This window comes from Clinocottus analis, unplaced genomic scaffold (genome assembly GCF_023055335.1).
Source record: "Clinocottus analis isolate CAN_PGR_092001 unplaced genomic scaffold, fCliAna1.0.p SCAF_10, whole genome shotgun sequence".
Lineage (NCBI taxonomy): Eukaryota > Metazoa > Chordata > Actinopteri > Perciformes > Cottidae > Clinocottus > Clinocottus analis.
Window position 1 is genome coordinate 16,147,227 of NW_027175821.1, and position 24,120 is coordinate 16,171,346.

General features: G+C 40.3%; 1 protein-coding gene across 1 annotated transcript in view; it reads left to right on the forward strand.

The window, feature by feature from the left end:
- Positions 1–24,120, forward strand: part of fstl5 (follistatin-like 5) — a 154,843-nt gene that overhangs the window by 27,196 nt on the left and 103,527 nt on the right. Inside the window, exon 3 of the mRNA XM_068595337.1 lies at positions 1,543–1,573. Within this exon, the coding sequence (XP_068451438.1) occupies positions 1,543–1,573 (31 nt within the window). The remainder of the gene's footprint in view (positions 1–1,542; positions 1,574–24,120) is intronic.

The following is a 24,120-nucleotide window of genomic DNA, read 5'->3' on the forward strand; positions in this document are numbered from 1 at the left end:
GTGAAAAGTGTTTTGTAATTTTGAAAAGGTCTCTTTCACAACAGCAGTTATTACTGCAAGTGTACCGACTCTGGATCTTAATGAAACTCCATGAACGCAATATGGAGGGAATGGCACAGACAAGGTGCTAACCCAAAAAAGTAAAGAGGGTTATTACTCTTGCAGTCAAGATCAAATCTCTTAAAAACCTAAATATACTACCTAAATAGTAACATATTATTATCCATATATATGTTAAACACTATAAATTCATTGCTGACTCAAGTAATTGACTGAAAATCAAATCAAGCATGTTGAAATAAGAAAATACATATGTTCTCTTCAAACCCAGGGTTTAGGTAATCTGCTCTTTTCAGTCGGCAGTCACGGCCCACTGTTCATTATTGACCATGGACCCGTTGCATAATGCATCTTCTCCATAACACCGCCGTGCTCGAGTTTGAATGTTCTGTACAAGAACGAGAACGATGAGCTATGCAGATTTCACTGTAGAGAAATCAAATATTAATGCCTCTTTCTTTCTTTAGTATTCATGGTTTTGTGGAGAGCGGCTACTCAGAATAATAGTCCCGATAACGCCGTTTTCTACAACCGTCATCAATATGCATGCTCCAGATGCAGCTGGTTTTATAGTGCACCTAGTCAAGTGGTCATGGTTATTTGCTCTTCTTTATGTGTTTCTACACTGCGATTTCCATTATTTATTTTTTTATTTTTTCACAGTTCAGTGTCGGTTCGCTGTGAGTGAGAAAAAAAATCAAACTGCAAATTTGTTCAAGTGGTGCAAGAAGCCCTTAGAAGGCATTTATGGACATTCAGGCTTAGAAAAAAAAAGAAAGTGAAAAAAGAGCTAGATAACAGAATCTGAAAATGTCATGTTTGAAAACAGGATAACAACTAGTTCCATGGATTTCTATGACAAGATACGAAACAAAAAAGAACAAAAATATATCTAATTGGCAAGAGAAAAGGTTGTAGGGAAAAAGGGAAAAAAAATAATGAAATAAACGGAAAATATCCGGCAGCCGCCTTTTCACTGGACCTTAGAAAATCATAATGAATCCCTCTTGCCCTTATTGCTGTATTCATAGCTCTCTTGTTAACATTTTAATTCCCTTTAAAAAAAAAAAAAAAGATGATGCTAATGCACAAAACTTTACATTAACGCACAAAAAAAGAAAAGGTGCCTCACAAACCAGTTGAACGGATCATCATTGTGCATGTAAATGAGGCAAATTACCACTTAAGCTAATGGAATGTTAATATCTAACTTATGAGTGCATCATTAGTCTCCATTCAAGCAGACGGCACTACGTTGAGTCACACGAGTTATTGCACTTGGAGTGAAACGCTTGGACCCGAATGTCATGCCTGCACTAACACTGAGCCATGTGCAAAGACTCGGCTGTTCTAAGTAGTAAAATGCAATTTCTGTGGCACAAAATCTAACAATTTCTCTCCCTCAGATGAATGCAAACATGTTGTTGATGCCGTGGTCTTCTGGTTCATCTTAACCGTGATCTCTGCTTTTTGTTCCTGCAGGATGGGATCCCTGAAAGCTTGAGGATAAAGGGTAAGTTTCCAACCATCGTTTCCTCCTCTTCCTAACTCTCCCATGACATGCAATTTACACAACCAGCGTTGTATAACATGCACGTACGGCGCAGGGTTGTGTTGTGTGTTGCGTGAGATACCACAAGGCTCAAGCACATGTGCTCTAGTATCTTTTGGACTACATATGCTGATGATTTTTAAATAGAAAGCAGCAGAAACCACCAGATACAGAGAGCAGCTTTATCCAAAAAAAACCCTCCACTTTAGGAAACCCATTAGGTAGCACAACACTGTCATGTAAGTTAAGTCAATATCATAAACATATCTTTTCAACTCCAGCAAGGGCAGCGGTCCGATGGGGCGCGCGTACGTGTCGACCTTCTCTTGCCGAAGCATTTTTTGTATCAGCTTTGCAGCAGTGTAGCTGCCACATATGTTTCAGTTAATAATAATGACTTTACTTATACTGCATCCTTGAAAACAGAGTTCACAAAGTGCTTTGACGGAGAATAAAGCAAGACGCAACCCAATGTAACGACAGGAAGTCAACCAGCGGAACAAACAAAAGCAAGACAAACCTTTAGAAAATTGTTTAAAATGTATTGATAAAACGGTATAACAAAACAAATGGGTGCAATTAATTCAAATGACAGAACGCTCAATAAGAGAGAAAAAGCAAATGAGTGCAGTAAAAAGACGACATCACATAAAAGCCAGTTGTTGACGAACGAGGCTTTTGTGTGTAGACTCTACAACATAGATTTGAATGAAGGCTCGGTGCTTTGGATCATTTTTGTAAATGTACATTAATATCTCAGTAATTAGTCATGCACAGTGGTAGTTTTTCTTTTACTGTGTCCACTAATCGTTTCCTCAGTACAATATATGGGTTAAGAGTCATCGCTCATACATTATAGTTTTAATATCTAAGAATGAGAAAACAATTACTTGACTTAAATTTGCTACATGACAGCATTTATTCATCACAGTTAACGTACACATTCAGCTTTACAGATATATTATATTATTATAATTATAACAGTCACAAGCTCTCTCTCTCTCTCTCTCTCTCTCTATCTCTCTCTCTCTCTCTCCCTCTCTCTCTCCCTCCCTCCCTCCTGACACTTCTAAGCACACAACCTAAGCCCTATTCTAGTTATTCCTTAAAAGGAGTTTGCTGCTTTCACAACACATTCTCGTGAAAAGAAATATCTTAAACACACATAATTCCCCGTTGCTTCGGCCCGGCAGGGAGTCAATTTACGGACTTGCGTTACACTGGCGGAAACCTTGAATTAATTATTGTTTTTGCTCTAATTTACATCCACAGTGAAAGTCTCCCTTTACATGAGTTCTCAAAATAAATAAAGTATCTTATTCCAAGCTCCCAAAATATGTGGAGCGTTGGCTTATCTTTATGTTAAATCGTTGTAGAGTTGAATATCTTTGCGTTTCGTGCCCTTGGTTTGACACGTATGAAGTTATTTCAAGATGTCACCTTGGACACTGGAAAGTTGTGCTGTTGTTATTGTCATCTTCTCAACGATTGATTACTTTCAACCATAATTGGTAGATAGATTCATCCTTAATGGACAGGACCATTAGCTGCAGCTGTAGTTGGCACCAGTATCCCCAACCAGCTTCATACCGGCGTGGCACAAGGCAGGTGCGGATGCATTAAAGCGCCGCGGACCACTCGCTGTGTGACAGATGCATCTCATCTGTCAACCTGTCACCTTTCTAATGTCTTCCCTGTCTCCTCTAAACAAGAGTCAATGTCAGGCAAAAGGTGATCTTGCTGCCCAACTCGTCTGCCACTAAGTGTTTGAAAGGGCCGCTAAATGGACGTCTCCCCATTTTTCTTCACCAGGGAAGGTCGAAGCAGTAATTGTAGAGGGTGCATTACCATAAAGGGCGGCCCCAGCTGTCTGCTGTGATTCACTTTAATGCGCTACGTAAGCCGAGAGGGGAGATCTCACTTTGGCCAGATTTCAGCAAACTCATTCCCAGCCCGATAACGAGAAGGCAAGCGGACTGTAGAGAAAAACATAAATAATTTAAGCATCACCCCCCCCTCCCCGCCGTACATTGGAGGCTTCTCATTATTACGCAACTGGGGTCAATTTAGCGTTAAAATGTTGATTTTACAAGCTGCGCCACCGTGCACATTTAGTATGGACGTTCAGCGAGCCCAGATGAGGGGAGACACGGGAGCGTTAAGGTGCAAAGGAATTCCTGGTGGAGAAAAAGGTAGGGGTGTAATCTGCGTTATAAAAATGCGAACATTAGTTATGATAAACTTCCTCTCGTGTTCGGGTCTGCACCGACCCGTTTTAGGCTTTAAATGCATTAAAAAAAAGACATGTGTTTATTGCATCAAGGCTTTTGACTTTGTCAGGAACCTCTATTTCAAATAAATAAAACAAATTAAAAATGTTTTACTAAATTATAAAATGCTCTGGTTGAAATGACCTTTGAGTTGTTAGGGTCGGTTTGGACCCAGTTATAAACATGAGATTTGCTTAAATTGTTGTTTTTTTTGACCTTCCAAATCTATATGTTGTGTTATGACTTGTTAGTATGTTTGTATTAAAGTTGTATTGCTGAAAAAAATACTCTTTAGCCTTTTTGTTAAAGTAAATGTACATGGGTCCAAATTGACCCGTACCACCATAGATGTTACTATAGTTAATAATATTAACATGAAAAAATAAATAACACATATGTATTCAAGAGATGTTTTCTAATACCCCTTAGTAACAGTCAGGTAACACAACAACCTTATATTTATTTATCGGATTGTGTAAGGTTCATTTAAAAACGTTTTTTAATTGAAATGGAAGGGTAGCCGGACAGAAAAGGCCCAAACATATTAAAACATAAACCAATATGTTCAAGGATAAGGAAGCCCAACAAGGTACCCAAGAGATGAGAAACATATTGGATGATAGATCATTGTTTTCAGTCTATTTTACAGCTGATTTAAGACATGGGTCAAAACCGACCCGCCAACACAAGAGATGCTAACAGGAAGCTAACACAAGAGATGCTAACAGAAAGCTAACACAAGAGGCAGGTCACGCACTACAAGTTGCAACTCTTTTAAGACTCTAATTTTGAAGATTTTAACATAATTTGCGCCCTTAATTTGCGCCCAAACCAGTTTGACCAGATCTGTTTCATTTTGGCAGTGTGTTTCCTTTCCGTTTTGTTCTTGTACTAAAACACACATAATTCTATGTGAGCAATTGTCTGAGACTGTAATATTCTTTGGCCTGTGATGGACCGGCACACCTGGCCAGGGAGTTCCCAGCCCCAATACTTCACCTAATGTGCGCTGCGACCCTGAAGAAGATGAGTTCCCAAAATGGATGGATGGATATTATGCTCTCACATTTAGTGTGGATGAGAAAACAAAAAAAATAATTATAGATCGGGGGAATGCAGCGGCCTATAAACTCTCACTGAATGTCAGAGCGGAGGAGACAAAGACAGACAAATGCCAGCCGTTTTCCAGGATGCTCTGTAATTGGAGTCCCAGAACGAGCGCGTGCCACACTAACCAGGCTTGTTATGCAGGCTGCAGCGAGACCTTGGGCCGCTGGTGAAATGCAATTTAACGGAATAAATAGACTGATTTAGCCATAAATACCTGATGGAGATATTCTTGCCTTCCTCATTACACGTAAATAATGTCAGCGGTGGCAACACCGCTATGAAGGATGACTTGTGCTGGTATGGTGTGCAAACGAGAGACTCTGCCAGTATTGTTGGTGTTTACAGCCCGTATTCAGTGTAGGAAAGCCCCTGTTATTTCAACAAATGACACATTTGGTCATGTTCCGCTTACTTCAGGTTAAAGAAGCTTGTTCTCAACTCAAGAAAACATTGTTTTATACCAGGTTCCTCGTAATTAGGGTTGTTCTGTTTCCTGAATATTCTGAACAACGGACTGTTGTGTTTCCACCATAATATGAAACGAGAATGATGAAGGTATGGAAGTATTAAGTATGCAGTAGAGACTTAAAATGCCTTAATGTAACCATTGCACTGCTGCCGATCACACATATCTTGGTTCAGCTCAATCAGCGCAAGGCAACGCTAACGCTAACGCTAGGCTTGTTCGGGATTAGCCCCTCCCATGCAGAGGCGATCACCGGTGATCGCCGCCCATTGCATGCTGGGTAGATTTGTGTCCAACTTGATCCTGATCAGAATAATCTCACGACAGCGAGGCGGCCACAGTTTTTAGAGCCAGGCGCTTAAGTTACTCGCCACCAATTACGTGACCCAGTGCATGGTGGGAAACGTCACGCTGTCAGCACATTAGAGAGCTGATTCGCTCTCAGATTAGACAACAAATCCTATTTGACTGTGTAATAGTCAAAGCTCGGTTGTTGGCTATGATAGTCTCATGTTTTGCAGTGAAGGTTTATTCTAAAAACACATACTGTGTGATTAATAATAATAATAAAGTTTATTTATACAACACATCAAAGCAAGCAGCAAAGGGTTTCACAGGCAGACATAAAAAGAACAAAGGATACAAATACACATTTCAACATGAATACATATTTACAAAAGACATATGAATGCATCTAAATGATGTATTGGATCTAACAGGAAGTAACTGTTTCTTTGACTGGCTGTGTATTCTTTAAAGGTGCCTAAAAACTGTCCGACTTGTTCTTTGTCAACGCCTCAACGCTAGACGCTCCATCAGCATTGATCACAAGGATGCAATTTACTGTTTCTGGTGATAAAAAAACTAAATTGTCATTTATAAATGTTCAGTAAAACTACAGTTATGTTTTATGAACATCATGTAAATGCTTTGTTGCCAATATTGACATCAACTTGAGGGAGACTGCGTTTTAATAACTTTTGTTTCACCTTTTTGTTGCTGTTTTACGCTTTTTACAATTTTACATTTTTGCGGTTTTGTCACATACACACACAGAGACACACACACGCTCTTTCTCTAGCAGGCACTCGCTAACGTTATGCCAGGCTTTCAATACACTGGCGGAAACCTGACAGAGTACAGTAAACATAAGGATCTTGTAGTCATGTTAATGTACAGAGATGTTGGGTGCGGTTGTCTCAGAGTAGTTTAACAAGTACAGGTACGTGAGCACAGTATTGGACTTGAATCCCAGGACTGACATTGGTGCCTCCTTATTTGTTTTTGTAGATATTTTGAATACACCTGCAATTCTTGGTGAGCCAGAAGTTAATTTTAGAACTGGCGCAATCCAGCATTTTGAATCACACTTTTCATAACTGTATGTAAGTATGGCCACTGAAGACTGCCTACAATATCAGTCTTAAACAACAATCAAACTTCAAACGCCACCCGCAACAAAAATATGGTACAGCCATTCAGGTTTCAACTCTGCACAAGAGCACAAAAAAACATCTTGTTTTGTTGCCTAGCACCAATGTTTATGTTTCCCTAATCTATGCCGTCTCCCATTTTTTCATTTACTGACATAATATATCAATTTGTATGCATAGCAGCTGCCTCACCCACCAGACCCGAGCCCGTAGCTGAGCTACATTTGAATAATTCAGCGGCTGCAAACACCAAGCTCTAAATTGTATATTAATTCTAAAATTACACCCCCCCCCCCCCGGGCCCGGGTTACACTTTTAATAACTCATCACAGAGCGGTGAACGCTGCGTTGCACTGCACTTTTTTTTATCAGAATTATTGGAAGACTCCCCGTTGTTACATCTAGCCTCTCACTGTTTAGCTACAATCTAATTTGCCACGGCTTTCATACGGTAAGTCTTGATCAAGTCGCTGTGGTTTTACCGAGTGAGCGGTCTCTTTCTGGACGTGGGGAGAAGTCGTTCTTTTTTCAAAGAGAGGCTGTGGGACTGCACTGCACCATCTGCGAGCACCATTGACAGGCTTAGATGAGTTGCCGAGTCCCAAAAAAAAAAAAAGAATCCTTTAGGATTTTCCTTTTGAATTCCCACAGGAGTTCTCTGGCTAACTTTACAGGCCACTTATGCTCCTTGACCCACTAAGCCATAAGAGGATAGTTGTGTCTGGCCTAAATACGGTACAGTACAACTACGTGACCTCCTGCGGGCAGAAAGCCCGGCTCTACCTTTCATGGTCACACTGCACTTCAAAGAGCATTAGGCTGTGTTTGCACTGCAGGTCTTCACGCTCGGTTTAAAATTATTGCTCATTTTTTTGTCGATTACGGTTCAAATCCTTGGCTATGGCGCTTCAATTATCTGATCGCAATACGACCTGCAAGCGATGTCAAACTATCACAGTAGATTTTGTTGTTAACTCAACCTTCTCCAGTTCTCTTTTTCTGGGATACATGTTTTTTATTTAAGGAATGGTACAAAACAGGTTACATAATGCGTTCCATTACCCTCCGTTTTTACCCTCGCACATTGTCCCTGAGCACACCTTGTTAGCTGAAGTGTTCACAATGCAGCATTTCATAAGTGCACATTTTAACAGACCTGCAAGGCACCAGCCCACACATTTCTACAACGTGTTGAATGGTTCAGAATGCATCAGCCATCCCGGGAGGTAATCAATAAAGCAAGTCCGCAACTGTACTCAAATCAAAATGCCTTCATCTAGTGGGTAGTTCTCTATAATGCGCTAAGTGTGACAAGAAAGGTTTCCATTTAAAGTCTGCACCTGGGTGAACTGACCCGTTGATACACCAGATACAACTCTGGGCTATATTTCTTCCATCCTGTGGATGGTTTGACTAACGCAGCTGTGACTACTAACGTTGATAATGTCTCCATTCAATTTATTTGTGCTGTAGCTGTGCATGCTGGGTCAATGGTTTAGCACAGCTTGAAGGGAAAAAAAAGCCTTGTTTCCATCAAGAAGTTGTAGGTTTTAGTGAAGGGGCTAAAAGGTTCCTTCAGTCCATTGTGGACTGTGTTTCCTTAGTGGTCTGATAACCTCCAAAGGCAAAAGGCAAATTAGTCCCTTTGATGGATGAAAACGCGGCATGACATTGGACAAAAGCATTCACTGTATAAAACATTGGCTCTGTGACGTCACCCAAAGGTTTCTGAAGTGAAGCTCAAAGTGGGCGGCACAGCTCAATCCAAATGTAGCCCATCTAGCTTGAGGCTACCAAGCTAGCTGAGGCTAACACGCTGGACAATATGCTACTCTGTGTTGCTAGCCAGCTAATAATAATTAAGACGCTGACCCCTGCAGTTGAAACACCTTTTATATCAGGTCACAAGGTAAAAATCAAGAAGAAAAACAATCCCCTTTCCCCTTCCGCCCATTAAAAAAAGATGTTAGGTATCAAATTAAGTTCAAATAAGGCCAACAATAATATATACTCCTCTAAACACAACTCAAACAATACATAGGATTAGGGTCCAGGGCGAGGGTTTTAAGGCGACACCTGTCCGTTCTCTCTTATAAGTCAAAATACACACGTTATCTGAATTGACTATCCCAATCTTCACTGGGCTTTTAAGTGTTCGGCAAAAGCGCAGTGTGCATCCTACATTTTGTTTGATTTTCCGTTAATAGTGTGATGAAGCCCAGCGTAGTTCTCTGTTGTACCTGCTCGTTAACGGCACTTCCCTGTTGTCCCAGGTGAAAGTCAGTTCCTAATTAGGTGTAAACCAGCAGGAATCTGCATCCTCTGAACCACGGTTTAGTACTCTATCAAATGTTTCCTGCCTGGGCACAGACTTTAATGAACTAATTGTTCAAATGGTGTTTCCTTAAATGCCAATTATTTTGGATAGCTCTGCTGCTCTCGTCCCTGGATACACATTTTCAACGGTGAGTTAGCGGTTTGACTGCCTTTGCTCTCTTGTTTAAAGTCAAAAATCCTTTTCAGCATCGGAAGAGCGCATCAACATGAGCAGTTTGGAACTGCTTTACTGAAAATTAGAAGACTCATTTCCTGGACGTTACATTTGATGTCTTTAAGCTTCCGACATCAGTCCTGTTGTAGGAAATGCACTGTTATTTCCAGAAACCTGAAACCTTTTGCGCTACATCATTTATTTATTTTTTTTTACAGATTTTGAATCCTGATGACACAAAAAGTAAAAAATTCCAAGTTGTGTGTCACCTGGAGATGGTTATCACATTGACGGATGGACTGTCCGAGGCCTTTTAAGAGCATCGACGTAATATACTGTAGTGATATGCAATTTATTTTCAGCTCTTTAAATGCTTAATGAACTTGCTAAACTTATTAAACTGCTTATTTGAAAATAATAACACGCATAAGGATAAAAAAAAAAAAGAGAGTGATGGTGTCATGGTGATTATCAGCACTGCCAGAGGAAGCATACCGTGCTGCACGCTTAGCAAGATCAACAATATTACCATCAACAGTCATCTTCAGCGTATAAATGAATCCCAGGATGTTGATACCCATATTTTATTTTTGGCAAACCATATCCTGAATATGTAGAATTAAATGGAGTGGGACAAATCTAATTGAGATTCATCAATACTCCTTAGTGATCTGCATGAACCCGTGGTACTTGCAGTGGATAATGATGAAGGTTTTTTTCCCCATCCGAAGGTCAACACAGTAATCAGAGGGAGGAACATTATTTGGAAGGACGGTTCCTGTTCGCAGCAGTCAAGATTAACTTGAATATACCTTTTTTTTCAAAGAAGAAATTCTGAATGGCAACACTGCATCAGTGTCCAAACAGAAAATAACAGTGAGAGATATTCACATAGAGGTATTGTATTGTAGTCTATGTACATCATGTTGAAAATGAAAGGGACTTCGATGCTTTGCAGCTTTCAGAACAAGTAAAGAAAATTCTTGAAGAATTCTCCGATGTCTTAACTCGACTTTTCCCAGGAGCTTGACAAACATAAATCTGCAGCTTTAAAATCTAAATTGTCTTTTTGTGGTAAACTTAGGAAGCATGAATAGACCATATGAGTGAAAACAGCTCAGGCCCCAGTGTCTCGAACACACACCATCCCAGATTATCTTGCAACGTTTGCTTTTTTGTTGCACTGTTTGCATGTAGAGAGATATAACAAGTTGATTTGACTGACAGTAGACTCTTGCCTTGTTGCCTGGTTTTGTTCTCAGCGGGGGTTTTGCTCGTCGCTGCAGTTGTGGGGGGGGGGAAACAAAACAAAACACAACTGCAATTTTTGTTTTCTTCATGTTGTTTCTTCTACTGAAATCATAGATGGTCTTCTTTGTATTTCATCATGGCAAATGCTGTTTTCAGACCGAGCATTGTGTGCTTTAATCTTTTTACTATTCAGTTCAGTCCTATTTTTTGGGGGTCTCTGGATTACTCCTCTGTTGTCCCCTATTGAGTTTAAACGGTTTAACCCTCTGAAGGCTATTCAGCAAAACACCTTGATGTCTCTCTTTAGCCGTTCAACCTCAGGCTGAGATAAAGAATCAAATGAGTTTCATCACAAAATAAAATATTTTTGGAAAAGAAAAAACACTCCTAATTGATTGCTGGGTACTAAAAAAATAATAAGTCTTGATCGTATGCTTTCATATTATTAGTTTGGGAGTTCCACCTGCCAAAACAAGAGTTTGTCTGCTGAAAAACTTTTGTCTGGTCAAATATTGTGAACAGAAAGTGCTTCAGGGAAAGACAGAGCCTTTCTATGATGAAAATTATTCACAGCTCATTTGTTAACCTTCATACCCTCAAATCACATACACTTCGGCATCACTTTGCACCTGGAGCGAGCTCTTGGACGAGAGCATTTAGCGCTGAATGTTGCATTTACTTTGAGGGAGCGATTCAATTTCAAACTAAACCTGTTTCTCATGTAAACAAATGCGTTGACTTCGATTTCCTTTGTGTGTTTTCTATTAGCATTCTGCTACTGGCACATGTCTGTTTCCTCCCGAAAAAAGAAATATCCTCGTAAAGCTTGTCTTAATCTATACTATTGCTACAAATACACTGTACATTAAAATGATAACTTAATCTGTGGAAAAAGACTAGGTGACTCACACCCAGCATTGTATTGTGCCATTTTGATTTCAGATGGAAACCCAATGGGTGTACGCGTTCACTCCTCTACCTTTTAAATGACTCTTGAACATCTCCCTTCTCTTGTGAGAGATATGTGATGATGTACATTAACACACATTCATGCAATAATCTTAATACCACACAAAATATCAGATATGGGGCAAGAGAAACTACCTGGTCATTCGCCTGCGGGCCAGGCGGCTCACTGCAATGTGAAGTAGTAATGGGAGTAGCGTGGATGTGCTAACAATTAGTCAGCAATCTCTGAAAAATGGAGGGTTGTTGGTAGAGACCGTCTCGGTGCTGCGTCCCGATGTGGACTGGATGAGAGGAGCCAGTGCCCACGTTCAGTCATTAGGCGAGGGAATGAAATGGGACGGAAAGTTGCCAAGTGGCTGCCAGGTGCTCTCATATCCTCTCTCTAGCACATGCACTCAGCCAGGGACCAGCACACATACTGTCAGAGAGGGGAAGGAACACAACTCTTTTTGTCTTGTTACTGCAATTGAGGATTTCTTTTCTTATCCATTTATTTAATGTTTTTTTTTTTGACATTCTATTATATTCCAGCTTAAGCTATATAACCTCTACAGGAAGTGGGGGCGTTTCAAAACAATTGAATACATTATAGCATCTGCTGAGGCACATTTAAGTGTTGAATATACTATCTACTGTGTATTGCACAAACTGAAAAGGGAAAGTAACAATGCAGCTCAATAACAGCAGGTGCTTATTAGAGTGATTGGTATGCAGTGTCGATTTTTTTTTTTTTCCCCATGAGTTGATATCTCGGCAACATTGTGTCCTCTAGAGCTCAAAAGTAAAACAAATAACATCTCGCTCAGCAGGTGGATGTTCAGAACTATTGAATTGAAAAGTAGGAAATGTATTTTACGTGCTAATATTGGGATAGGAAAGAGCTATTTGAGCTTATCCATATACCTTGAAAATAACATAGGACACAGCATCAGTTCCAGCCTTGGGGTTCGGTCAAATATTATTCAATCCAAATCCAGTAGTGAATCATTTCATCAGGATTTAAATCCGTCCGTTCTATAATCTAATCTAACTAATATGGAAGGTTTCTCCGTCTGTATGTATTTCTATTGGACACATTTCCCCATCTGAACTTCTGAACTAGCACCGCTTTATAGTTACATTAAATTAGGTTTGGCTTTAAATGTTTGTAAGGTAGTAAATGTACAAAAAATCAAAAGTTCAATTAGCATCACATTTTGTTGGTCGGGAAGGCAGAAATGCAACCGTGATGAGAGGCTACCTCATAAATATAAGTATAAGATGAGCAATGTTAATTAAATCTACCTGATGCTTTGCAACATCCTTTTACTGCAAACTAGGAATGCACATCCTGAGCTATTTCTTTCATCAACAGTCAACCTAAACAATTAACTATCGGTTAATAATGAATCATTTATGAAATATGTTTGGACCTTTATCCATTGGAAAACAGTCCAACCCTAAGTAGGCTGAGCAGTTAAACGAACAGATCCAATAAACATCAAGTTATTGAAATAATAAACTAAATAACACACAAAAAGACAAAGCTCCAGTCCAAAGTAGTATTCACAGCTAGCAGCTGCAAAACATCCAGCTTCATGAGAGGATATCAATTAGATCTGACTACAATGGAGATGTGTTGGACATATTAAACAATCAAGGGATTCAAAGATAATGTATTGTCATTATGCAACACAGGGATGCACAACTCATTGACAAGAAACACATGAGAAACAAAACAAAATCAGAAGCGCATTCCTGTATTGCATTTCATGTATTTGAGGAATTGATAAGGCAGCAACAAAAACCTATTGTCTGAGCAAATAATATGGCCAACATCTTAACATTATTATAACAATATTATAAACTCGACATCAGGAAAACAGAGTCCATTAAACTTCCTAAATGTTTGAGTGATAAGCGTCATACTGGAAACACAGAGTCCACCTCCTCTCATGCTGCAGTTCGCCCATCGGGTGCTGCTTGATCTGGGACCACGATGGAGACCATTTCTCTGAAAGGATGTGGGCTCAAGAGTCCCCTGGGTTTGTCTGGAGTCTCACTTCCTCCATCTTACTTTCCTGCGACCAAACATCAATCAGCCATGAGTAGACTGGGGAGGGGAGTGGCCTCAGTGGGTTAGCTTAGCTCCCATTCGCGGCACTCCTCTCTCTCCTCATCTGAAGTAGTTTGATGGCGTTTGGTCCGGCATTTTCTGACTAGGTGGTTGGCTAGATTTTCCAATGTTAAATATATTCTAACATATTCCATAAATGCTCCAGTAACACATGTGGCCGCAGCAAGTTCACGCACTGCCGTTGCAAATCAAATAATCCATTAAAATCCCTATCGCGGTAGCCTTCAACAGTAAATAAGATGTAATGTTATTGAATAAATAACATTTCCAATGTCCTAACGAGAGACTTCAGTGTGTCTGGTTTTATATAGTATACAGTCTGCAGACCTGATCTACACGATGAAGTGCTGTGTGGTTGACTGTAGCTAACGCTAGCCCAGCTGCTGGGAACAGATGCTCAGCTGGACGGACGTCCCGGGGACAAACAAAACTGATGCTCCTACTTTATCCGTCTATTTACTGCCACTACTAAAATGCATTTATACTCGGAGCAGAGGAGGGCCACTTGTACAGTTCATCACTTTTGTCTTGATTGCGTACAACGCAGCTGCTTCTGCCCAAGATGCTAGTTCAGCGTGAGCATGACCCTCAGGATGCTAAACTGGATTTGGATACTTGGTTTGGGTGGTGATAATTGCGTGTTTCTATTGGACAGCATCCGCCTGAAGGAGAGAGAGAGAGCGAGGCAGACACACTCGTTTATGGCCTCACGACGGATAAGATGAAAGACCTCATTTTATTTGTAATGGCGGAGGTAGCTTCTGTGGCGGGTTTTGTGCCCTCACAATGTATGATTGGACCGTCTGGATGACTCGTACAGCCAGTCAAGCATCACGGCAGAGGAAAGAGATTCATACGCTCGTACAGACGGGAACCTCGTGTGCACAGGGAGCAAGATGCCGGAATATTCATTCATAGATAACAATTTAAATGTTGAACACATAATCACAGTCGGATTAATTAGTAATGATAATCATTCATTTAATAATAATCATAATCAAGTGATTTTTCATTTAATAGTTTTTGGATTTCAGGAAAATGTTTTCTCGAGAACCCAGAAGGTAATATGGCAACTTTTAGACTTCGGACTTTGTCTGAAATTCAAGCAATTAATTCATGATCTTTCCAAAAAGGAAAACAATCTGTTATTTTTATGTTCTCTGTTGTATTTTAACTTTTGCTCCTTAATAAAGCAAACTTATTCCTCTCCGAGAGTTTTTAGAATAATGTTTTTATTGATGTCTAATGCTGTCTAAATGTACCATCTGTTTTCTATGACACTGCATTGATGGGATGTATTGCATTGCACTTTGGGTCTTCTTACCAATACACAAGCAATAGACAAAGGATTTTTTTCAACAGCCAGTCTGCCACCACTCGCATATCATCTCCGCTCAGCACTGATGTGTCAGTACAACGTAACGTTACAAAATGACGCATTGCTTACCATCTGTTGGTGGAAACAACTTCAACGCAGGCTCACTGAAGGTGGGCTGAACTGTAAGGTGGACAAGATATTTACATTTTAGTGACAAAGTGACAGGTTGCTCCTCCAGAGTTTTGCATTAAAGGTCCGTAGCCACCGGAGCTGCCGCCCACTCTCCTCCCTGCGTCGTCGTATCGCTGAAGTGAGTAAGTTAGAGCGTAGGCGAGCTAATTCTCATCTCATTTACGGTCTCATGAACATTAAGTTAATAAATGTCTTACAGTCATAGAGATCCTAAAGAAAAGGTTTTGTATATAAACTCCAAAGTTTTTCCGAATGTTTTTTTCTCACCACTCTAAAGTAAATATGCTTAAAATATGTATGTGATAAAAAGTTAAGAGATTCCAGCCCCTAAAATTGCTGTCATGTGATCAGTTGACAATAAACTGTCTTTATTTTGCTTTCATTCTCAAGTCACATAAACCTGTGAAAGGCAGGGTCTGTGTGGACTGGAAATTAGACATTTGTCTGAAGATTTCCAATGTGACTCTTTGCGAATTTAAAAAACAAGATTAAAGTAAAAAATATATTCAATTTTGCCACTCAGGTGGCCTCCAAAAATTGCCCTTATGATTTATTTCATGCTGCTTTACAACCTGATCTGGTTAAAATAATATGAAAACAGAAAGTCCATGTTTGACAAAATAAACCTACTGTTAAGTTGCTTACAGCCATCTCTCGTGGTCTTTATCACCAAATTGAAGCAACATTTGCTCAGTTGAGTCGTCTCATTTGTCATCACATGACTGCAACATGAGTAAGATGAGGCGAAAATGATGTTTATGCAACATGACTGTTGGCAGGAGGCAATATAAATGCTCTAAATGTAGTAGCTTTAGATAATGCTTTTTCCTCTTGGTTTATTGTGAATTTGTTCCAATTCAAATTAGTAAAACAATAAAATACGGGGTCCTTTTTATGGGCAGAGTTGAGGACAGTCGTGGTTTGGCTATTAATATCCTTTTGAACCATTGATAAGGCGCAGAACATTCCATATGCAGTGTATAGTTTGAATTTGTATTTACAGTGTGTCCTTTCCTGCTCCGCAAAGTAGTTTGTGATGAATGTGTCAGACGGCATTTTATGAATAAATTGGACGTGACTTGATTTGGTTGTTCTGTTAGATTTCTTGAACACCCAGCAAGGTCTATTCATGTGCCGTCAGTCGCGTTTGTAGAGGGCTCCAAGATGGATGTTCAGTTGTAAACACACTCCTATCTGCCTCCTTTACCTCAAACTGGAAATGTTCCTGCCTTTTTTTTTAGAGATGTAATACATTTCCCCCTCGCTGTATTTCCATCGTACGTGATAATTCAGGGCACACAGGAGTAGTTTGTGCTGCTCCTCCTGTCAGCACGTTGTAGCTTTGACCCTTGCACGTTTTTTAACTGCGGCGTGTTTTACTGTTAGGGAGGAAATTGCATTTCCCTATTCGGTCATCTTGTGTAAGAAGTAAATGTCCTAAGAAGTGAATGCAAAGGCTTTCCCTTCATTTTCAGTTAGAGAGATGCAGGGTAAGGCTGGCTGGGTTTCAGATCAGCAGGTTGCAGAGCTCAGCTTTCATTATAAAAAGGGATCGGCCTTCTCTTTCACTAATTACACCACATATTTGCCCTCTGTTTGGTGCAGTTAGACCCGCATTCAATTCATCAAACGAAACAAAAATGACAAAAGAAAAAGGGCCGCACAGATTACAACACTATCCCATCCAATCATTGCAAAGTATGAAACTAGGGTAAAATATCGTAACATATTCACCTACAGTTGCCCGATTAGTTATTATTGTTCACTAGAGTGTGAACTTACACGAAATATAAGCAGTGCCATGACACATTTCTTTCATGACTTCACTTGTGCGTTGCAATTCAGAGGAAGTACTATGGAACGGACTCATCGGCGTGGAAGGGAAGTCATCAATGTTTTACACATAGTGGGTTACTTTGCTCCAAAGGGTTGAAAAAGCTCTTAAGCCTCAAATAGCTTCTCATAAAATGTTCACGAGTTGTTTATGCCACCAGGAGCAAAAGTGTTTCCCCGTGCTGCAATTAGCATATACGTTGGGGAAAAGAGAGGAGGTGCATTTCAGCAGGTGGTAACACAACACCTCCGTAGTGTTGCTGATGGATGCAAGGTCTTTTAGCTGGTCTCCTCCTTTGAGGACAGAGAGCTTTTACTTGATGTGCCGAAAGATAACGAAGCTGCAACCCGCTGCCTTTTCCTGACACTCAATGCCACAGCAATTTTTTTTTTTCAAAGATCGTTGCCAAGAATACTCGATGTTGCTGCCGAGTTGCTGCATACATCTTCATATTTCAAAAACAGAGGAGTTTGAACTGACAGTTGAGTCTGTGAAAGTGCTAGTTATGCTCATTTACACTTGCATACATGACACTTTCTATTAGACACGGAGCTGTACAGTTTTAAAACAAGTCATGGCTGCACATTTTGATTAAACCCTCGAGTAGCCTCTGAAAGTAAAATGTTTCAAAAAAATCTGAAAAATGGTTTCATGCTTCATTTCCATATCGGGTGAATCCCTTTGCAGTGCAGTTGTTTCTGTGCACAGCTATAAGTGATCATTTAACAAAATAAAATGAATCATTGTTCAATATTTTCTAAAAAACATTTTTTCCACCTGCTTAACAGCATGTGACACCACCTTGAGTTTCCTTCACTGTAAAGCAGGGGATCTCTGTCTGTGTGTCTTTGGCATATCTCAACATCCTTTCATCCGATCAACTTCACACTTAGTGGTTGTATTGCTGAGAGCCCAAGGACTTGCAGTCGTAATGTTGGTGCAATTAGGATATGTGACACTTTCAATGTTAATGAACTTTAAATATAAGCGTAAACAGAGCTTCAAGGCTGTGCAGAGCGCTCATTGACAGCAGTAAGGCCGTCCCCGACCAAAGAAATTCTTCAACTTGATTCAATCATCAGATCAGTAAAATGTTGTTTCTCAACAAAGAATTTACATTTGCGGTGTTAAAGTTGGCGCAATAAACCTCCACTTTAAATTGTGTTTTTTTAAATATGTAATTTAACGCAACAAAAAAAGACTAATCCACGAAAAAAATCTTCGGCGACTTGACCAAAACGACTAAAAGGTGGCAGACCTCAACAGCAGTTCACTCTTGCTGCTGGATGCTGGATACACTAAACAAACTCTTCTTCCTGATGTCAACGATCAATGAGTGGCTCTTGAGAACATTGCCGCATTTAAGGGGGTCAAGCAACCCACTCATTTTGAACAAGCGCTCCTCCCGCAGCGCTGCAAGCAGCAAAACCAGAGCCAAGGACATGTACTGTATTTTCATGTGGCTACTCTATGACATCTGGGTTGTCTGGTTATTTAAAACACCATCCGATGGTTAAAGGTGTATTCAAGTGTCCCTATGTAACACTCGTTCCCCTTTTTGCAAGTTGAAGATTAAAGGTTGTGCATAAATAACAACTCAAGCGAGGTGAAAATGAGCTTCACGCCAAGAAATGTAATTCTCATGTCACAAATAATAAATTAATTGTCTACATCCTGTTTTTGAGACACTGCTAATGGCCACAGTTTATTTCAGTTCCTGTGTAAAAAAAAAAAGTTGTGACGGCAGATCGAACGCACACATTTCACTTTTTCTTTGCATGGCGACGGCTTTGCTAAAAATACACTCCGCTCTCTGCTGCTGCTACTGTAGATGCTTCCAGTAGTTGCTGCTCTGCACACGGCCCTCACGTCGCTGCTCAACATCTGCTGAGACTTTCACAGAAGTTAAACGAGCCAAGTGTCAGCCGGTGTAAGGGAATGTGACATTGTTTATGTGCCGTGTAAAGTTTTAGCATTGTTTTAGCCATTGTTCATTCTGATTTGCATCCCCTTGTACTCCTTCATGGGCCTTTTGGGCCAGCTGCACTCGGTGCGCCGAGTGAGCTCAGCTCCTGACTGTTGTTTACCACAGTCTGGTCTCTCCCTCAGGACGCTGAGCCGCTGTAATGGAAAACCTCCGATATGTACCAAGAAAACCTTCTTAGTTTAGGCAGAGAGGAGGAAAAAAGCCACTCCAGAAATAGGACCTGCAGTATATAGCTTGATGTAAAAGAGATGCACGTCCAAGAAGCGGTGCGGCTGTATAGTTCAGTGGTCCCGCCTCCTCCTGTCTGCTTGTTAAGTGAGACACTACACTTCACGTTTCTCCCCTGGTCCTTTAGAGCAGCCCACTGCTAATAGGGGTCGATTAGTACTTGCGATGGATTGGTCAAATTTCATGTATTTACCTGTACGTTCGGTTGTTTTTAGCGAGCGTTTGTGTGCAGCATGAGCGCTGTCAGACGACAGCGAATGGTTTTACAAAGACTCTGTGTGCTTTTTGTCTTTTGCTGTGATAGTGAGGCTTAAATCCATCCGCAGTGACTGATTCTGACTGAGATCTGATTTGGCAGCATGATATGAAACGGTGGTTTCTTGATTGTGTATGAGCCAATGAGCGCCTTGAGGGCACTAACAATTAGCCAATAGGCGCTGTGGGCGGGACTAACGCCGTTGTGAATGGTTGTCAGCTGTGCGTTTCAACCGAGTAATAAACAAAGAGACAATACTTTTGTGTGCATTCATAAGTAATGAATGCACACAGAAGCATTCACAAATGTATTTGTGATAGATATAAAAATGACTTTCTCCACAAACCTATTTTGCAATGCACACACATTATTTTATAATGTACTATATATAAATGTAAAATATAGCTCTGATGCAAACACAAACACACCTGTATTTACAAACAGGTCATCGTGTGTGAAGTTTTCTTTATCATTCAGCTGCATTTGTGTTTTGTGTTTCTGGAGATTTATAAATTCTTCTGTGTGCATGAATTACTATTGAGACAGAGCTGACCCCACGGAAACAAGCTGACAATTCAGTTCAACATCGGTTTGAGGCTAAAATCTGATTATCCCGGTCGTATCCTGTTATCCTTTTAGTGAGTGTTCACCTCATCATGCTTCGAAGGATGATGCCCTTCAAATGATGTTCTGGAGTCACATATGTCAGGAACTTGGTGCTGCCTACATGCTCTGACTCGATGTTGACATTTTACGAGGATTTTCCGCCCACGTTGTAATAAGTAAAGTAAATTGTAATAAGTAAAGTAAAATGTTCTTTGCAGTCCAGGCTATTCGCCATGCGAAGTTTGATAATGAGGATAAACTCTTTTGATCCCCAAGGTTATATAGTTGCAAAGTCCCTAATGTTCAATGAAGCCTTTGCCGTAGTACGGTCATTGTTTAATGAAGGCTATACAGTTCTAAAGTTGCACATTTATGATATCCTCCTTTCCTGATTCTTAATCTGGACCCCTGCTTTTCGTGGTGAGCTCATCCTTTCACTTTTTGAAGCTAACATGAGCTCCAGCCGCCTCAGTGTGTAGAGCCATCAACAGTGACATGAATTTAATTGTAACTAATTAATTAGGTGTCATGAGTCATATCAAAACATTGTCGGACCTGGCTGAATCGCAGTTTGTCATAACAATAACTGGTGACTTATGCCAGCTGTCATCAGTCAATACTGTCAGTGTTTGAATTAAATGATTACATTTGAATATTAGTGCATAATATAAAGCATGCCACTATCCTACATCCATTGCATCCAACTTGAAATTGCAATCCTCCAAAATTGTTACGCCCTTATTTATTTCAAGAAGAGTCCATTATGTTCATATATATATATATATATATATATATATATATATATATATATATATATATATATATATATATATATATATATATACTAAAATTCACATAACAACCTTCGGGTGGTCATTCACCACTGAGCATCATGTATTTTCTGCAACGCTCTGAAAAAGTAATATGTCATCAATAAATGAATGGCTGCGCACACAACGCCTCGTCTGTCTCTGGTGTCAGCTGATGACCAGACTGTTGGATGTGCATACTGATAGCAAATGACTGTGCCCTTCGCTGACCCTGCTGGTGGCAGAGGATGCCTGGCTGTGCGACACAAACTCACTGAATAATCATTATGCCAGGCCACCGCGGGGATTTAATAAACTAGCAAATTGACTGGCTCCAATCAGGTCACAGTGTACGCGGCCGTATCTCGTCTAAACCCTCTGTGACGGCTCAATGATAATGCAGGACTGTTTGTGGGGAGATGTTCGGGATGCGAATGAGGCTTAACACTTTAAGTTAGTGTGTTAACCACATCGCCCATCTGCTCAAGCCCTGATACGCAACACATCGCAATAGCTCTCAAAAGGGACATTTCAGGATTAAATCTCGCCTCATTTCTCAGGTGGTTTACTTCATCTCTCGCGATTATATTAACGTGTAGCTGGTTACACGATTACCCATGGCTCTGCAGGAGCGACGCAAGAGCAACGGCGCTTTCCTTTTTGGAATTTGTGTTTTACTGCAAACGCTAACTTCGCAGTGTTTGATGTATCCGAGCTGAGAAGCAAAGCCGTTTATCTAATGCATTGTTAAAACCATTTGCTGAACGCCGGGTGTTCTTTTTGCCTTTGAGTTTATATATCTGCTCGTTCTGCTCAAAGCCAAATGCATCATAGATTGTAATTAATGCAGTGAAGCAGCACTCTCTAGTCAATATTTATTGGTCAGTGAGACAGTGTGTGCAATGTGAGAGTAGAGTTTGTGGATGCCAGTCTCTATGCGCCTCAGTTCAGTTATTTTTCTTCCTTTCGTGACAGTTTTACAGTTCAGTTACTCTCTCTTATCTCAACTAAGTGCAGTGCAACTCTGTGTTCTATGAATTATGCTCATTTGCATCTAATTAGCATTGCTAATATGTTTAGAAGCAATACTACAGTAAAGACCACAATCAATCCTCAACTACAACGTGCTTTGAGTTGTCTAAAAGTAACAATAGGAAACGTTAATCCTGCTTGAAGTTCCAGCATCGGATCTGGGATATTTTCAATCTGAATGCTTTGCGGATGCACTCTTTAGAAGCTTTCCTTCTTTACGTCTACAGAAATATAAATGTGGCTGGCTTTGTTTTCAAAACGTAATGGAAATTACAATCATAGGAACTTAACATTATAATTTTGTTTGGATAGGCTTTTTTTTTAAAGCCAAATTACATTAATGCTGCTCTAAATTTGATGAAAGTGGGAGAAACATGAAAAAACTTGCTAAAGTAAATAGCAGCTACCATCGTACAAGCCTTCACCCTAAACGTAAAAAACAGTGGCGGGCCGTGGATTTTCTACCTGCGCTTCAGTCTGAGTCCATCAGCTGTTCAAGCGCAGCACACGGTGATCTGACAACGCCGCCATTTGTGTGCGCTTACTTTGTTGTGTATTCTTTACTACACACATGCACTGCATGAACCTGGTTTTATGTGTGCAGCTACGTCCGTCTCCTGCTGTATCAGAAATATTAAAACCATAATCTGCTGGCTCAAAAGTTTTACTTTGAGTCCCACTATTAGTTTTTCTTAAGTAGGCGGCTAGAAGGCCTCTGCATCTAGTTTAAGCCACTAATCTACCACAGTAAGAGGTGAAATGTGATCGGACGCTCTTTACAGATCCTCAGCGGCCGCGCAGCAGGCTGAAGGCAGAGCAACAGAGGAAGCTGTGCAATGAGGAAATAAGCTAATAGGGAGACATAATTAGAATACATGTAGTGTATTTGTGAAAATAATTACATTATAAAATAGCTATAACTTTATGATTCTGTTTAGGCCAACAGAGAAGGCCGAGCAGGTCCCGACGGCCCTCCATTGCTTAAATAACATGTTACCAGACAGTTGCATCATTAGATGTGAAGCAAAACAGCATTATCATTCCATCTGGAGTTATGTCTCTGGCCACCTGATGAGTATAAACCCAGCTCTGTTTTGGTCTCCACCACCCTGGGATTAAAAAAAAAGTCTGGGTTTGGCTAAAATAGTTTTTCTTCAACAGCTTGTTGCCATCGTTGTCTGTTTGGCGCCATGAACTCAGCATAGCGTAGACCTTTAGCTTGACATAGGTACAACTGTAACTGTACATGTCATAAAACCAATGAGCCACAACAATTTAGGCCGATCGTTTGTCAGAGCGCTGACGCGAGGAGTGGTTTGTACATAAAGATGAGTGATCAAACATTATAGCTTTCATTGTCGCCGTTAGATATGTCCGCTTGTCAAGTGGTAGAGAAAAAAGAAAAGCTTAAATATTTTTTTTTACACTCCTTAAACATATAGCGACATTTTCACAGATAGAATAAGCTGCGGACAAACCTTTAATAACTTTCTGTGCTGTCATTGCCATGCATCTCTTCTGTCCATAACTAACTACTACAGTGCGGCATGGAGAGGCATTCACTCTGATGGTTGTTAAGCTTTTTTTTTATTATTTCTTTTCTCCGCTCATCATACCCTTTCACTGTCCCTCGAGGACTATTGCAAAGGGCAATCTAACAGTGAGCAAGCTGCTATTAGAAAGCCAATATAGTTGATGTGGTTCATGAGTTGCTGCACAGACTGCTCTGTGGCTTGTCAAGACTTATTCCTGTTCATACAGGTTGAAATGGCAGACCGCAACAGAATCAAGTCCTTAAAGGACATCGCACTAATCGTATTGAGGGAAGATGTTGTTCTCATAAAACCTTTAGTAAATGAAGCCATCCTCACGAGCCTGCAGTATTTCCTAGTTGTTGGCGTTTTAATTATGTCCTTTTTATTCAAATAACTGCTGTTAAAAAACAATATACAAGCTGCGATGTTTGAGTCTGGTACTATTTGTTCTCCCCAGCCGCACATGTAATCCCCACGTGGAGAAATTCTCCTTACCTTGCCTCCACCACAGAGTGGTTAGGGTTCAGGGTCTGCTGCTGAGCTGCAAACTAGAATAAGGATGGAATAAGGATCCTGCTCAAGGACGCTTCATTTGACCTTTTACA